We start from the raw sequence: 17,691 nt of genomic DNA, 5'->3' as shown, positions 1-17,691 counted from the left end.
GTGCCAGTCTTCTTCTATTTTATATGTGGGACGCCACGACAGCATGGCTTGATGAGCAGTGTGTAGTGCTGCCACAGCATGGCTTGATGAGTGGTGTGTAGGTCCATGCCTGGGATCCCAACCCGTGAATCCTGGGGCTGCCGAAGCGGAGCACACAAACTTATCCACTGTGCTGACGGGCCAGCCCCGACTTTTGAGATTTTAGTGATTTCTAATATAAAAATTTCAGTAGTTTTTCAAGTTTTAGCATTCATTCTTTCATAAGTGCCTCAGTTTTCTTTGAGATATTTGACTCCCTACTAAGAGTATTTCTTAAGTTAAACAAAAATTTGTTACTACTGTCATTTCAGTATGCTAGAAAAAGAGGATGGTTTTAATGAGTTCTTTTGGGATGTGAAGGTAAATGTCATCCGCATCTGTAACATTAAAAAGCCTGAATCCTCCGTTGTCGGTTCTCTCTATTGGGTATTATCCAGTGCTGCCACAGGCTCTCATGTTTCTAAGTTCTTTTCTGCATAGCCCTAATTATTATGTTGAACCATCTTTGCCCTGAAACTGTGCTTTAAACTTAATATTCCCGGAAGTTTACCAAACTTCAGAAGCGTCATAGTACAGAATACTAAGCGGTGAAATCTCATATATTTGGTTTACTTTTCATTCTTGTTTTCATAGGTATTTGATGGCTGGTTTTAAAGTTTTATTTAGATAGTCTACTAGGTACACTTAACCTTAATTATCCCAGAAATTTCAAGTAATTAAAATTTTATTTTTAGTAATTAAGTAATTAGAAGTGTTTTTGAGAAATTAGTTAGTAGAGCACGATCATTTCATCAGAGAGGAAAGCAATAAAATATAGCTTAAATATTAGTAATAAGCTGTTCTGATGAGCTGATGAAACATAATACTGGGCAATTTTGAGTGATTTTTTTTGAAACAAATACTTTCTTGATTGCTAATTTCTAAAATAAAAACTGAAAATCACGGATTTCTCATTAAAAATGTTTTCTTGCTCAGGCCAGGATCTGTTGTCCCTACTAATCTGTTTCAAGGAATTAAAACTGTAAACCCAACGTTTCGGGGGTATTCTCAGCAGGTAAGTCTTCATTGCTATCCATTCATAATATTAATCTTTAATAAATTTGCAAAATGCTATTATGCATTATGCTATTATGTAGTCATTTATATTTCTTCCTTTATAAATATATTTTATTTGTCCATTTATATTTTGGGGTCATCACTCCTTGTGTCTTTATTTACCAAGAATGATAACCCTTTATCATATGTTTTGCTTATATTTTTCCACTTTTCTCTCAATTTTCTATTTTTCTAGAAATTTTTAAGTCTTGATGTGTGTAAATATGTCAATATATTTCTTCTAGTGCTTTTAGCTTTGGGAAGTTCTTCATCCAGAGATAAGTTTTCACCTATATTTTCTATGAATTATGCTTTAGTTTTTTAAAAAATGTAATTCTTCAGTGCATCTGTAATTTATTTCATATTACAATATAATTCAAATTTCATTTTTCACAAACAGCTAACAAATTGTGCCAAACTACGAATTTAAAAACTTTCTTCTGATTTTTAAAATTTCTTCTTTATTAATTTTTATGCATAAAATAGTATATAATAGGGTCTGTTTCTAAGCTTTCTAATCCATTTCATTGACCTGTGGTTTTCTGAATTAGTACCAATGGCAGTTTCAATTATTGTAGCTTTATATAATATCTTTCAATATTAATACCTAGCCCTCACATATTTTTCTTTTTCAAAACAATACCTATTCCCTGTTAATTTTTTTCTGATGCAAATTCCCAAATCACTGAATAGTATCCAGTAGAGACTGTGATTTGGTGGGTGTGAGTTGGTGGATGTGAGACTTAAAAATACAAATTTGTATTTTCTTTTCTTTTTCTTTCTTTTTTTTTGTTTTTTGTGAGGAAGATTAGCCCTGAATTAATATCTGTTGCCAATCCTCCTCTTTTTGCTGAGGAAGACTGGCCCTGGGCTAACATCCGTGCCCATCTTCCTCCACTTTATATGGGACGCCTGCCACAGCATGGATTGACAAGCCGTGCATCAGTGTGTGCCCAGGATCTGAACCCCGGGCTGCCACAGCAGAGCGCACACACTTAACCACTGCGCCACTGGGCTGGCCCCGAATTTGTATTTTCGATAAGCATTCCAGGTTGATCAAGGATTTTTCTTTGAGATATAGTATAAGATTGGATGCAGCTTTAATTTTAAGCCAAACTTATAAAATATTTGAATTTAGGACGTCTCTCTGAATTCTAATTGACACGAGGCAAATCCATGTTTTCTTTATGCCTTACTCTTCCAGTTTTTTAAAAAGGCAGCAGTGGGGCCGGCACCGTGCCTTAGCGGTTAAGTGCAGGCGCTCTGCTACTGGTGGCCCGGGTTCGGATCCCAGGTGTGCACCGACACACCGCTTCTCTGGCCATGCTGAGGCCGCGTCCCACAGACAGCAACTAGAAGGATGTGCAGCTATGACGTACAACTATCTACTGGGGCTTTGGGGGGAGAAAAAGGAGGAGGATTGGCAATAGATGTTAGCACAGAGCCGGTCTTCCTCAGCAAAAAAGAGGAGGATTAGCATGGATGTTAGCTCAGGGCTGATCTTCCTCACAAAATAAAAAATAGCAGCAATAGTAAAAGCTGGCCTCCAAATCATCTTCAGTTTTTTAATTACTTTTGTTTTCTTTACATAAATTTTTAGAAATTAGTGCTTCCCTTCCCTCCAGTGCTTTATGTTCTATAATCTGTTAATTCCTCAGTATAATGCTACACATTTAGAAATCAGCTGATAACTACATTTTGTATATTTTCTCTTAGTTTCTATATACATGTATTTTTAATGAAGTGGTAATATCTGTGTTGCTTATCTATTAGGATGCTCAAGAATTCCTTCGATGTTTAATGGATCTGCTTCATGAAGAATTGAAAGAACAGGTCATGGAAGTAGAGGAAGATCCTCAAACTGTAACGACTGAGGAGACCATGGAAGAAGACAAGAGCCAGTCAGATGTAGATTTTCAGTCTTGCGAATCTTGTAGCAGCAGTGATAAAGCAGAAAATGAAAGTGGCTCTAGAGGCTTTTCTGAAGATAATAATGAAACAACAATGTTAATTCAGGATGATGAGAACAATTCAGAAATGTCAAAAGACTGGCAAAAAGAGAAGATGTGCCATAAGATTAATAAAGTAAATTCTGAAGGAGAGTTACATAAAGATAGAGACTCTGTATCTGAAACAGTCGACTTGAACAACCAGGAAACTGTCAAAGTGCAAATACACAGCAGAGCTTCAGGTGACAATTTAATAATTAGAAAATGATATTTTCATTAGTAGACAATGAGTGCAAGATACTATATTTGTATTTAAGATTATAATTGTAATTTCACCATTTTCTGAGGAAATTAGCATGGCATGTTCCTAAAATCAGAACCCATTTCTAATTTACACATTAATATTCACAGTTTATATTTAACATAATAAAAATGAAATAGAATGATTAATAGCTTTGGCTTTATATTTTGTGTGTAGTGTATGACATTATAGTTCAACCATACTAATTTGAAGAAAGAGGTAATTAAATAATTGTTACTTCGGGGCTTTCTAACTAGTAGAGTTTAGCAATATTTGCATGTGAGTGTTAAGTTATTGTCATTCTCAGCAGATTCTGTTGAGATCCTGGGAAAAAGCAAAATAACCTAAATTGCAATTTTATAATCTTACAAACTGTTAGATTTAGATTGCTGTCATGGGCATCACATCAGCTAATATGAAATATTTTGTATATGTTTTGGTGTAGGAGTTTAATTAACTATAATGAACCCTGTCATGATAGAGTATATCATAACACTAGTCAGTGTTCCTTTGAGAAAGCAAGTGGCCAAATGAAGGGTAGTTGAGCTACGTTGCTTTGCATTTATTTCTTCAAGAGTTAACTTGGGCCGGCCTCGTGGCTTAGGGGTTAAGTGCGCGCGCTCCGCTACTGGCGGCCCGGGTTCAGATCCCGGGCGTGCACTGACGCACCACTTCTCTGGCCATGCTGAAGCCGCATCCCACATACAGCAACTAGAAGGATGTGCAACTATGACAATGTGCAACTATGACATACAACTATCTACTGGGGCTTTGGGGAAAAAAAGGAGGAGGATTGGCAATAGATGTTAGCTCAGAGCCGGTCTTCCTCAGCAAAAAGAGGAGGATTAGCATGGATGTTAGCTCAGGGCTGATCTTCCTCACAAAAAAAAAAAAAAGAGTTAACTTATCTTGGGTTATTGTGGTATTTGGTTCTTCAAGGCACAAAATTAAACCATTAGAGGTTCAGATTATCTGATCTTAAAATAAATGGCAGACAAGTTAACATAAAAAGTTTATCTTCTCTAATTACTGAAGAGTGAGAACTATAAGCAATTTATTTAGGTATTTGAACGAATCGAAAATTCCTTCTTGAGGAAAAGGATATTTCCTTAACCACAGGAATACTTGTGGTTCACCTGTGTACAGTGCATAAATGCTTTCTAGTCAGGCTCCTTAATTATACTGACCTTAGGTTTAGAGTTTAGATGTGTTTAGAAGTTGTTTAGTCAAGAAATGTGAAATGTCAGTCTTAAAAGACTTAGCGTAGACTGCTGTTGAGCCTTCCCTTGTCAAGAGTCTGATTGAGTCTGAAGGGATATACTGTACTGGTTCTTTTGTTTGTGTGTGTGTGTGTGTGTGTGAGTGTGTGAGGATTATTAGCCCTGAGCTAACATCCGTTGCCAATCCTCCTCTTTTTGCTGAGGAAGATTGGCCCTGAGCTAACATCCGTGCCCATCTTCCTCTACTTTATATGTGGGATGCCGCCACAGCATGGCTTGATAAGCGGTGCGTAGCTCTATGCCCAGGATACAAACCTGTGAACCCCGGGCCGCCAAAGTGGAGCACGCAAACTTAACCACTTTGCCACCAGGCTGGCCCCGGGATGTACTGGTTCTTTATTGCTCCATAGCAGGTTTGTTCTTAAACATAATAACTAATTGATGACCTAGATCACGGATCTGAGCTTTTACATTTTTTAAAGACCTGATTAAAAAATGTGACAAAGACCATGTATGGCACACAAAACCTAAAATATTTACTATCTGGTCCTCTATAGGAAGCATTTGCCAATCCCTGATCTAGATCATATTTACTGTATTCCCTTCAGAAGGGCCTAGAGTGAGTCTCTTTGGCTCTCTCCTGCCAGTGTTATACAGTCTGCGTTTAGTCGTAGTTGAGATAATGAGAAATGCCTAGGTGAAAGTAGTAAAAGTCATTTATTTTGCATTATCTGGAAAAATCCCTGAAGTCATTCTGTTTCAGGGTCTCTTATGAACAGTTCTCTTTTCTTCACTCAAATACTTATTGAGCGCAATACCTTGCCCTGAAATACGTGTTATGTACTAGGAATCCAACAGCAAACTATCAAGATAACTCTCAGGAGTTTATATTTGCTTGATTCATAATCTAATTCCAAAAAAGGTCCTTTCCTGACAAAGGGATGTGTTTCCTTTTATCACAGAAAGAATAAAATAATTTATGATTATTTTTTGCCTAAATTTCTTAGATTTTGATTTCTCTGTTGGGGAAGATAATCTTTTTCTCCCACATGGTTTTAAAGCTTTTTAAAAACTGTCCTAAATATCGTATTAAAAAATACTAACTTAGGACAAATCCTCTCTGGTTTTATATTTCCACTGCTCACTTCCTGAATTGCCTACAACAGAAATGTGTTATAAACATTAATTGAATTCCTAGGAGGAGAATCACTGTTATTTCACTTAACAAGCACTTTGTCTGTTAAGTATTTTACCCGACAGTTATTTATTATTTTTGTGTGTGTGTGTGTGAGGAAGATCAGCCCTGAGCTAACATCCATGCCAATCCTCCTCTTTTTGCTGAGGAAGACTGGCCCTGGGCTAACATCCATGCCCATCTTCCTCCACTTTATATGGGACGCCGCCACAGCATGTCCTGACAAGTGGTGCATTGTTGTGCGCTTGGGATCCAATCCTGGGCCGCCAGCAGCGGAGCGTGCGCACTTAACCGCTACGCCACAGGGCCGACCCCTACCTGACAGTTATTAAAGTGAATTGGTGTTCAGAATCTCAAATGAAGAAACCTTTAAATTAATTAACATTATTTGACAGGTGGAATAATTTTACTATTTAAGGTAATAATACAAATTTTAAATATTGCAGAATATATTACTGATGTCCATTTGAATGACCTGTCTACACCACAGATCCTCCCATCAAATGAAGGTGTTAATCCACGTTTATCAGCAAGCCCTCCTAAATCAGGCAATTTGTGGCCAGGATTGGCACCCACACACAAAAAAGGTAGAAGTTTCAGTTATTCAGGTTCCTTTGCTTTGATAATTTAAAGTGTTAATTATGAAATATTATTCATTCCTTTAAAATTGACAGCATAATTTTACATAAACATGATTTAAAATTTTTTTGTGTGTGTGGCACAAATTTACATACAATAGAAGTCACTCTTGGTGTAGAGTTCTGAGTTTTAACACATGTATAGATTCTTGTTACCACCAACACAAACAGAACGTAGAACAATTCCAACACCCCAAAGAATTCCCACACACTACCCCTTTGTAGACCATCTCCCTACTCCTCCCTAAGCCCTGGCTCTCTTGATCTGTTCTCTATTCCTATGGTTTCGCCTTTTCCAGAATGTCATATAAATGCAGTCATACAGTATGTAGTCTTTTGAAGCAGGCTGCTTTCACTTAGCGTAATTCTTTTGAAATATAGTCATGTTGTTGTGTGTCTGAATAGTTCCTTTTTATTACTAAGTAGTATTTCATTGTATGACTATACTACTGTTTATTCATTCGCTCATTGAAGGACATTTGAATTGTTCCAGTTTTGGCAATTATGAATAATGCTGCTGTAAACATTTGTGTACAGGTTTCTGTATGAACATAAGTTTTCATTTGTCTAGAGTAAACACCCAGAAGTGGGGTTATTGGGTTTTATGTTAGTTGTATGCTTAATGTTGTACAGAATTGTTTTCCAGAGTGGCTATATCATTTTGCATACCCACCAGCTATATGTGAGAGTTCCAGTATTACAAAACTCTTAGAAGAAAACATAGGAGAAAGTCTTCATAACCTTATATTAGACAAATAATTCTTTGAAGACATCAAAATCATGATCCATGAAAGTAAAAACTTAAAAACTTTCTTGGCAAAAGACACTATTAAGAGAATGAGAAGATAAGATTGAGAGAAAATATTTGTTAATCGTATAGCTGACAAAGGACTTGTATCCAGAATATATAAAGAACTCTCAAAACTTAATTATATAATCCTTTCTTCGAATAAAGCCTTCCTTGGAAGGAAAAACAAACAATTAAAAGCAAAACTATTCAGATTGAAGTCAAGATGGGGAGACTGAACCCCTCCTATTTCATCTGGGTTTCTCTTTGGATTTTTTTTTTTTAAAGGAATGCCCTTGAATGGTATTTTGACAAATTTCTTCAGCATAGTAAATTTTAATGTTAAAGATTCCAGAGAAAAATGCTAAAGGAACTACTTTGATTTTTAAAAAAATGTTCTACACTTGTTTTTCAATCCTAGCTCAATCTGCATCATCTCCAAAGAGAAAAAAACAGCATAAGAAATACCGAAGTGTTATTTCAGACATATTTGATGGAACAATCATTAGTTCAGTGCAGTGTCTGACTTGTGACAGGGTGAGTATGAGGGAATTATAACACAGGAAATTTCCGTCAAATGTTCTTTTTTAAAAAAAACCTAACAAAATGGTATGAAAAGTTTAATTCCTTCTCCCTGCTGCTGCTGACTATACATGTATTTCTTGTGTTTACATCACTATAAATTGATTCTAGGAGTAGAATTTGTTTTTTGGAAGTAACAGCACCTTGTTTAAGGATGGGTCTTTGACCCATCATTGGACAGGCATGCATAAGCAGGAAGAATTAACTCAGTTCTTCATCGCTGGTCACATATAAAGGTGATATGTTGCTCAGCAACAAGAATCAGTAACACATGCATATTCTCCCAAGGCTGATGAAATCAGTATACTGGGAAACTGTTGCTATTTACAGGCACAAGGCTGAGAATGTCTCATCTACGTTTGGTTGTATGGCTTGTACATATTTTCCCATGTTAAGATTGGGGCTCAGATAATAAAGATAGTGTCAGATTCATATACAAGAGCATAAATTAAAATTGTCATGAATTCTTTAACAATACCTCTAAATCCCTGAATTTCTTTGAGCTTTTCTTAAGAGTAATTTTACTTCAGTGCAGTAATGAATATAATTAATGAATATAAAATGACATCTCTCACAAAAAAAAACCCCACAAAGTAAGTTTTCAATTATTGTGTTAGAATCTTAAGTCTAGGGGCTTTCAATAGAGTCATTTCCATGTAGGCTGTTTTGGTACCAAATATTTAAATGGAATTATCCTGAAATGTTTTCACATATTTAAAAATTACATGCTAGGTTTTACATCTTTTAAAAACTATCACAAGAGCTTATTTCCAAAAATAAATGCAGTAGTGCTTAAGAGCTTAGATCTGAAGCTACAGTGGCTGGATGTGAGGTACTTCTCTATGCTGCAGGGTCCTCGACTAATGGGGATGTTAGTTACCTCATAAGATTTATGTGAAGATTCAGTTGAGAACAGCACCTGGTATACATCAAGTGTTTTTGCTGTTATTTGTATAAACACAGTTTGATTTTTTGTTTTTTGCTTATTATAACTTGCTTTGATCTTTGCAGTCTAAAATCTGTCCTCATAAATATTTGTACTGGATTATTTTCATCTCATTCTTAAAACACAAAACAATTTTAGGTATCCGTAACCCTTGAGACCTTTCAAGATCTGTCCTTGCCGATCCCTGGCAAGGAAGACCTTGCTAAACTGCATTCATCGAGTCATCCAACTTCTATAGTCAAAGCAGGATCATGTGGCGAAGCGTATGCTCCACAAGGGTGGATAGCTTTTTTCATGGAATATGTGAAGAGGTATGTATATATTTTCTTTGTATTAATTGGTTGTTAAAAACTGCTGTTTCTGCTGTACTGGCAGAACACTTCCTTTTTTTTTTTCTATCAATAATGTTTCAGGTTTGTTGTCTCATGTGTCCCTAGCTGGTTTTGGGGTCCAATAGTAACCTTGCAAGATTGTCTTGCTGCCTTCTTCGCCAGAGATGAACTAAAAGGTAAGAAATATGAAGCGGTTTTCATTTATGGCTAAGTTGTTATGGGTGATCTAAAATACTAGTGAGACTAAATATAAAATATATTCATAGAAGCTCAGTTTTAAGACAGCTTAAATGGTACTTGCCCATACTGCCACAGTGCCAATATCTACCATGGCAATATAAATATAAATACCACAAATCATAGCCTGAAGTCATTTATACAGATTCCTGTAGTACAAGACAGTATGATAAGTGAGATATCTTAAAACTGCTCTGGATTCAAAGAAGGGAAAATTCAACCAATATACAAGAGTTATTTATGTATCTGGACTAGTCTGTAAATTCTTCCATAATATTTAAGATCCTTCACTATTTTCGTGTGTCCAGCACCTTGCTTAGACATATCGTAGGTGGTCAGTAAATTTTGTTGAGTGAATAAATGGAAAGGATGTTATTTGTGATAGGCCTTCAAGGTTGTAAAGAGAGGTGCAAGTTGTTTTAGGCAAAGTAAATGTCATGAGCTGACTCTTGAGCAGAAACTAAAAAATGTGAGCTTTGTGTTACTGTACTGCGAGGTCTGCCTGTGGCAAACTTGAAGAACTGCAGAACCACGAGAAAATAACTTGCTTTTCATTGAGAGGAATAACCAGATCTGTTCCGTTTTCAGGTGACAATATGTACAGTTGTGAAAAATGCAAAAAGTAAGTGTCATTGACAATACTTTGAATTGCATGTTTTATATTTCAAATGATATTTTTCTTGGTTATATGAATTGGGCGTGTGGAGTTAATTTTCCACTTCGTTTAGAAAAGACCAGTAAGCTTTGTCCTTGTAAAAATAGAGAGACTGGTTGTTGTGTAGAACAAATTTGAGGTAAAAATTTTAACAGATTTAATAGGCTTGTTTAAGATGTGAAAGTGTATTTTGAGATATAAGTATAATTTTTTGCTCAGCAACTTCTAGCAAATAAAATGCTTTTTATGCTAAAAAAAAAGTATGTGATTTTGCATAAAACATTTTCCAGATATTTTATGTAAGATATACTAGGATATGTAACATACATTTTCATTACATAGGTTAAGTTTTGTCATCCTAAATAAGGCAATACTCTCTTCTGGATTACCAGGTTAGCAGGCTACACTCAGGAAGTGAAAGGGACTATAAAGGTACATAGTTTCAAATCTGGGTAAAATTCGGAAAGGTTACACCAACTTTCATGTTACCTGCTCTATGAGGGCAGAATAGAAAGATAGTTAAGAAAAGTATGATTTTGTTTCTTTATATCTACTACTAGCTGCCTTTTTCTATCTTGTAATAAATTTAGGCTTTTAAGGCTTCTTGGTGGTAAGTTAGAAAAGAAAAGTAATTGGAGAATTGAAGGCAAATATGTTTGAGGTAGGGTGAACTGGGAAATTTTTCTGAGTCTCTGTAATAAAAAAATAATAGCCTCCTAATAAAATCTAGAATCTTCATAGTACAAACTTCTGGCTGTTGGCAGTAACCCCAGGGAAATGTTGATCTGCAGCTGTTGGTCCTCCTCATGACAAAAAGGAATGGGGTATATTGTAAAGATGAAAAGCTGCCTTGTACTTTCTAGAAAAAAATACACCTCTAGTGATTTAGAAAGTATTTATTATCAGTTTGTCCTTGAAGGCCATAGCTGATGGCTAAAGAGGGAGTTGGTCTGGAGGGGGGAACCTTCCTTAAAAAGTAACGCTGATGAGGAAGAAGAAAGTAGTGAAGATGGAAGAGAACCTTGCATCTGCCCCCAAATCCGCAGTAGAGATCTGTCAAGCGTATGCTAATATTGACTGTTAATAACAACCACCCTTCATTTATCTCGGGTTGTTTGTTTCCACAGTTAAGAATAAAGGTTATATTGACCTGACCAACCAATTCTATAAAATTGCAATTTTATTTTACCCAGTTTAACTTGATATTTGGATGTTATAAAGGCATAGCCAGACCATGGGTGGTAACACATTTGTTTAAAAAAATTAGTTTTCATCAAAGAATTACACAACTCCCTAAATTTTTATTACTGATATCTTGGTTGAAATAATTTTTTTAAATAAGGGACTCCAGTGCTTTATTAATATGTACTTTTAAATGGGGTAGCATATGGGTAGTCAGCATTTTTTGTCTAATACCTTTTGTCTCTGCATTTTCTAAAAGATTTTGCTGTATATTTGAAAATACTAAAGCTTTTGTAGATTCGTATGGGAAATAGATTTATTTAAATTGTTTTTTTTCCTTTTCCCCCCTTAGGTTGAGGAATGGAGTAAAGTTTTGTAAAGTACAAAAGTTTCCTGAGGTATGGGCTTTATTATAATTCAGTTTATTTTATGTGGTAGGAACATAAAGCATTAACGTAACACAACGTAGTAAATTCTTCAGCGTGGTTGAAGAGTGGAGTGGTTCTATTCACTGGTTGCTATGTATACCCTATTAGGATTATCCATTTTTAAAATACTGAGTTACATACCAAGTAAGTGCCCTTACAGTAAAACTATTGAACACAGTTTAATCAGACCTTGTAGGATCTTGCAGGTATAAAGTATAAAATTAGAAAAGCCAGTAGTTGTGAACTTAGGAAGTACTGTGTTTCACCATTTCCACATTTTAATATCTGGAATCCAATTATCATAATTGCAGGAGAATGTTTAACCTTGACACTTAAAAGAGTCTATTAAATATACACATTGAATTATCTAGCATGTAAAACAATAGAATTTTATGGGCCGGCCCCGTGGCTTAGCGGTTAAGTGCTCGCGCTCCACTACTGGCGGCCCGGGTTCGGATCCGGGCTCGCACCGACACGCTGCTTCTCCAGCCGTGCTGAGGCCGAGTCCCACATACAGCAACTAAAAGGATGTGCAACTATGGCATACAACTATCTACTGGGGCTTTGGGGGGGGAAAAATTATCTAGCATGTAAAACAATAGAATTTTAAATGATCTTACCTTTTTCTTTTAGATTTTATGCATTCATCTTAAAAGATTCAGACATGAACTGATGTTTTCCACCAAAATCAGTACCCATGTTTCATTTCCACTGGAAGGCCTGGATCTTCAGCCATTTCTTGCTAAAGATAGTCCAGCTCAAATTGTTACCTATGATCTTCTGTCAGTCATTTGTCATCACGGAACTGCAAGTAGTAAGTATACAAGTTTGACACATGTTCTTAGATTAAAAAAAAAGTAAACATCTGAACGGATCTCGTAAATAAGACCTGACTGAACAAAAGAAAACATGTAAAGATGGATTTTTATTTTATTTTAATTATTAAAAACGTGTTAGGAAATTGAATAATTTTACTCTGAAATACTGGAAATTATGTTTTGTATGAAGTTAAATAATGAAGACTTTAACATGATCATGTTTATACTGGGTTTTTTAAGATTACATTTTCTGTCCTTATTTCATTTCCTCAAGTGATGGTGGTGAGACTGCGTACTGGAAAAAAATAGGAGCATAGTTCTTGCTGTATCTCAGTTTGCACTAGGAACTGGGGATACAAAAAGTAGTTTATCTTCCGTTCTTGTGTTAATGTTGTATTACTGAAATGATTTAAATTTTTCCACTGCAATTCAGGTGGACACTATATCGCCTACTGCCGAAACAATTTAAATAATCTCTGGTATGAATTTGATGATCAAAGTGTCACTGAAGTTTCAGAATCTACTGTACAAAATGCTGAAGCTTATGTTCTTTTCTACAGGTAAGGAAGTAACTCCTGAATAGGCTATTTTGACAAATATGAAAGAATATCTCACTTTGGGGTTGTTAGTGGCTTTGAAGACTTTCAAAATGGATTGCTGAGTGAAGATTAGAAATTATTTTACTCTCATTTCATTATGTGAGTAAAATAGAGTGAAACGTTACATGCAGAATGATCCTGTGTTAAGAAAATGTTAATTCATTTAGTTGAAGGGCAAAGGAATATATTTGGTTTTAGAAAGATTGGTTTTAATAAAAAGAAAACTAGGTGCTGACGGTAGAAATTAAGTACCAGATTTTCTCCTAAAATAGCTAATAAAGGAAGTATTACTATAAAAATAAATCTTTGGTATTTTTCAGTATCTTTTAAAAGATTAAGTGCCAGCTATTGAAAGAGGAAAACAGCTATTTAGATTGATCTTATTAACAAACATTTGAATGCCTACTATGTACCAGTAGTTATGAGGATACCAATAGTTAAGATTCAGTATTGCCGCTAGAGGTATATAATGTAATGGGGGGTGATACAAAGTGTTTTTCTCTTGAATAGTTCCCAAGACCTAGTAAGATTCACAGTATTAATGTGTATGCTAAGTCTAATAAGGAACAGGGAAAATCCACTTACTAGTCTAATGGAGTAAAGTGCACATTGAATTTAATGAATCATTGTCCTTCATAGGAAGAGCAGTGAAGAGGCACAAAAAGAGAGGCGACGGATATCAAATCTGTTGAACATAATGGAACCAAGTCTCCTTCAGTTTTATATTTCTCGACAGTGGCTAAATAAATTTAAGACCTTTGCTGAACCTGGTCCTATTTCAAATAACGATTTTCTCTGCATTCATGGAGGTAAGAAGTTCTGTAATGGAAAGTAATGGTGGGAGTTTGCTGTTAAATAATTTACAAATTAGGAAAGAGCCAAGAATTTTCCTCTCCCACTTATTTTCCATTTTCCCATCTGCAGTCCAGCTTAAGTGTGTTCAATTCGCTATGGTTTCAGGAATTGGCCTTTTCTTCTGATTATAGTAATCTGTAGCTTCTTCATAGAACAGATATTTATTAAGTCTCCTGTGCTAGAGCCGGAGAATACCTAAGATGCTATTTCTGTTCTCAGAGCTGTAATTTCGTAGTAGAGACAGATACATAAACAGCCAATGACAATACAGTGAGCACTTTTATTACGCATCATTTTTCTCGGCCGAGAGGCATTCAGCTACCCACTGTATTTGTGGCTCTTATCCCTTTTGTCTACATGAATAGCTGGCCCTTTTCCTGAGTATGAAAATGTACTTGGAATTTAACAAAAAAGCCTCATATAGTTATTTGCTAAGTATAACTTAATGCTTTTGTGATTGGCTATGTTTGTTCCCATGATGATAACACCTTAGTGTGGTACCTTGATTAAATTTCATGGTTGAAGATCAATATTCTCATTAATTATTTTTGCGGTGAAACCATAAGAGATAGTAGGAATCTCCTGTATTGGATTTAGAAACCTCAACCTTGAATATTTCTGTAGGTGAATTCTTCTCTTGTTATTTCCCTACTTGAACTACTAACATAAGCCTCTTTCTGTTCTGAATTTCCCCGTAAATCTTTTATGGCATTTCTCTGTGCCTGTCTTTTACTATAGTTACTTATATAAGTGCTTCATTTCTTCTGCTAGCTCATAAGCTCCATGAAGGAAAGGTTGTCTCTTATTTATCTCAAATTTCCCCCAATACACAGTCAAGACTTAGTAGAGATTTACGTAAGTTAAATACTTGAAGATCTTGGTTAACTGATTTTTCTCTGTTTCAAGAAATATGTTCATCTTTAGGAACATAATCACCAAAAAATGCTTATACTTACTTAACTTTTAACCTTTTGGGGAGGAGTTTTAAGAATAATGATTGAAAAATGCCAGTGATTAATCAGTTATAAAATGAGTTTAACCTTTGAAAATAATATAAAGGAATTTAAGAATGAGACAGACCCATCTAAACTTTTTTAGGTGTTCCTCCACGAAAAGCTAGTTATATTGAAGACCTGGTTTTGATGCTGCCTCAGAACATTTGGGATAACCTATATAGCAGGTTTGTTCTTTAAATCAGACAGTATGATATTGTGAAAATCAGTTTATGAAACTGGTTTAAAGGGGATTGGATTATTTCATATATGTTCCTTGTGCTGTATGTTGCTTATGGAGAATATCTCCCCTTTCCTTCTTGCATTCCCTCTGAAGTATGAGTAGGAAGACTTTGTAGCTAGTGTGGCACTAATCTGGATAATTAATTCTAATTTTTATGTTCAGATTACCTGTATTTGTAAAACTGTGCCTAATATTTAACTCTTGAACTTTAAAGTTAAAAATTTTATTTTAAAACGTTTCATACATAATTTCCTTATTATGTTTTCCTTAGGTAAATATTGAAAATAATTCGTTCCATGACTTCTTGAGTGGCCAGGGGAAGCCTCATGTTTAAAACTTAAGACCATGGCTGTGTGTAACTAAGATTTATATGTTGTATGCTCATTTTTAAAAGCGACTTCTTCTACTTTGTGTTGTTGTTGCCTCAAACATGTTTTGTAGCAGAAGTAGCTATAAGGGAAAGTTGAAATATAGATAAAAACAGGTTAGTCAATAAATTGATCAAGTCATTGACCATTATAAACATAACATCCAGTCCTTTTGATTATTTAATTTTTACATTAGTTTAAGTATGACTGACAATTTTCCTGGGAGGATTTATTCTTTACTAGGCATGTAGCCATTGACTAAAAGTTGGAGACATCAGCTTTCTTCAAGATTCCTGTAATTATTAAATTCTTCATACTTTAGGTATGGAGGAGGACCAGCTGTCAACCATTTGTACATTTGTCACACTTGCCAAATTGAGGCGGAGAAAATTGAAAAAAGAAGAAAAACTGAATTGGAAATTTTTATCCGGGTAAAAAACGTGATGTTTTTCAAATTGTAAATATGATCCAGGGTAAAGATAAAGAGCTAACAATTAGCGGAACTATATTACGATAATGAACTGATTGCATGAAAGAGTTGTAATAGATTGGGTGCGTAACAGTGAGAGTCCCCAGGCAAGTCACTACAAATCTAGTGAGTTAAGGTCTCCTTGTGTGGGTTTTAGTTTTCATGGTTTGGTAATAAATTTTGTTTTATGGATTAGCACTGGCAAGAAAGGTCCTTATTGAAATGGTGAATTATAGGTTTCCTTAAGTTAGTGTTTTTCTGAAAGCAACTACCAGACTGTATTCTCTACTTTCTCCCCTCTGTGAAATATAATATTGTTTTGGGGGACTCTCTGTGTAAATATACCCAGTTTCTACAAAGTGAGTGTATTATGAAGCGTTCCTTGATTGCAAGCAGCAGAAAGTCTGATCACAGAATCAATAAGAAATGCTGAACAACCGGGTTTTGTGGACAAGGACTAGTATAGTCCCGTTTATCTAGGGAGCAAGAAGTAAGTCTCTTCAAAGTGCTGCTCTCAGTAACACAGCTCCAACTCTTTACGATCCAAGTTACCAGTAGAGAATCCTAGTAGAGTTTGGTCACTTGAGAGGCATGTTCAGTGGTAATCCTACTGAAACTATATTAGATGAAGGGATAATTCTGTAAGAGAAAATTGAGATTCTTTTAGCAAAAGAGGGGGAGAAGTTATTGAGCAGACAGAATAGATGAACAGTACATTCCATGTTGTGACTGCCCAGCATGCGCCCGCATGTGCGAGCACACACATGCGCGGACACACCTGCTTCTCTTCATAGATTTAGGGCTGTTTTTGTGCCTGTGCTAAAGTAAAGAAATTTTCACATACACAGGAAGATATTACAGGTATGAGTTTTTTTGTTGTGCTTGGGCCTCATTTGCTTCCTAAATCTGAGAGAAAATTTTAGTTGAATATTAAAACTAATTCATCCCATGAATGCTTAAATAAATGGCTAATGACTGATCCATTAGGGATTGATCAACAGAAGCCATTCTAAGTATTTTCAGTAGAATAGGAGTACAGGCAATGAAAGACTTAAACAGTTACTTAAAGGACTGGGCAGTGAAGGACACGCTGACTTTCAGGAAATGCAGTAAAGGACATGCTGACTTTCAGGAAATGCAGTGAAGGACATGCTGACTTTCAGGAAATGCAGTGAAGGACATGCAGACTTTCAGGAGATGAAGTGGGAAAGGTTGCCATTCTGAAGGTAGGAATCGGGCAGTGGTGCAGAGTGGGTTTCAGAGCCCAGGCAGGGTAAAGAGAGCTTTTGTGTATTGGCGCGGGCTCAGTCAAGGGTGTTGGAACCCAGGCAAGATGAGAATGGATGCCCATGTTGGCTGGGGATTGGTGTGTGAAGGGGCGCAGTATAGTGGCAGTGGTAGAATCGAGGGATTGGTTCCATTTGAAGAATCAATCAAATAAAAAGTATAACGAGATCCAGGTTTCTCATTGCCAGATAAGGCGGTTATGGGTATGGAAAGGGAGAAAACAGAAATGGACTCTGTGTTATTAGATTTAAGTTATAGGTATCTTTGTGAACTCATGGTCATACATACATAGATATAGAGGTATAAATGTGTGTATGTGTGTACGAATATATAGAAACAAATAATGTACATATATTAATTCCCTAACTCTGTCACTGAAAGGACCTGGGAGCAGTGATAACTGCAGTAGGATTGAGCATACCTGGCTCTCATCGGATCTTGGCTTCCAAACATCTTTCTCCACTAAAAGGAAC

At 35.8% G+C, this 17,691-nt stretch overlaps 1 protein-coding gene across 7 annotated transcripts in view; it reads left to right on the top strand.

Annotated features, from left to right (window-relative positions):
- Positions 1-17,691, top strand: part of USP33 (ubiquitin specific peptidase 33) — a 54,756-nt gene that overhangs the window by 26,115 nt on the left and 10,950 nt on the right. For 4 of the 7 annotated variants that reach the window (XM_058538333.1, XM_058538328.1, XM_058538329.1 and 1 more), the window contains 13 exons: positions 1,015-1,093; positions 2,908-3,325; positions 6,246-6,386; positions 7,646-7,761; positions 8,891-9,063; positions 9,166-9,260; positions 9,910-9,943; positions 11,511-11,556; positions 12,220-12,400; positions 12,838-12,964; positions 13,643-13,812; positions 14,957-15,038; positions 15,785-15,893. In XM_058538333.1, coding sequence (XP_058394316.1) covers positions 1,015-1,093; positions 2,908-3,325; positions 6,246-6,386; positions 7,646-7,761; positions 8,891-9,063; positions 9,166-9,260; positions 9,910-9,943; positions 11,511-11,556; positions 12,220-12,400; positions 12,838-12,964; positions 13,643-13,812; positions 14,957-15,038; positions 15,785-15,893 — 1,771 coding nt within the window. The remainder of the gene's footprint in view (positions 1-1,014; positions 1,094-2,907; positions 3,326-6,245; positions 6,387-7,645; positions 7,762-8,890; positions 9,064-9,165; positions 9,261-9,909; positions 9,944-11,510; positions 11,557-12,219; positions 12,401-12,837; positions 12,965-13,642; positions 13,813-14,956; positions 15,039-15,784; positions 15,894-17,691) is intronic. The other 3 variants (XM_058538334.1, XM_058538331.1, XM_058538332.1) reach the window with 2 other exon arrangements.

Source organism: Diceros bicornis, chromosome 4 (assembly GCF_020826845.1).
Source record: "Diceros bicornis minor isolate mBicDic1 chromosome 4, mDicBic1.mat.cur, whole genome shotgun sequence".
In the NCBI taxonomy this organism is placed as follows: Eukaryota; Metazoa; Chordata; class Mammalia; order Perissodactyla; family Rhinocerotidae; genus Diceros; species Diceros bicornis.
Note: the sequence above shows the minus strand (reverse complement) of the source record. Positions and strands in the feature narration are given on the sequence as shown.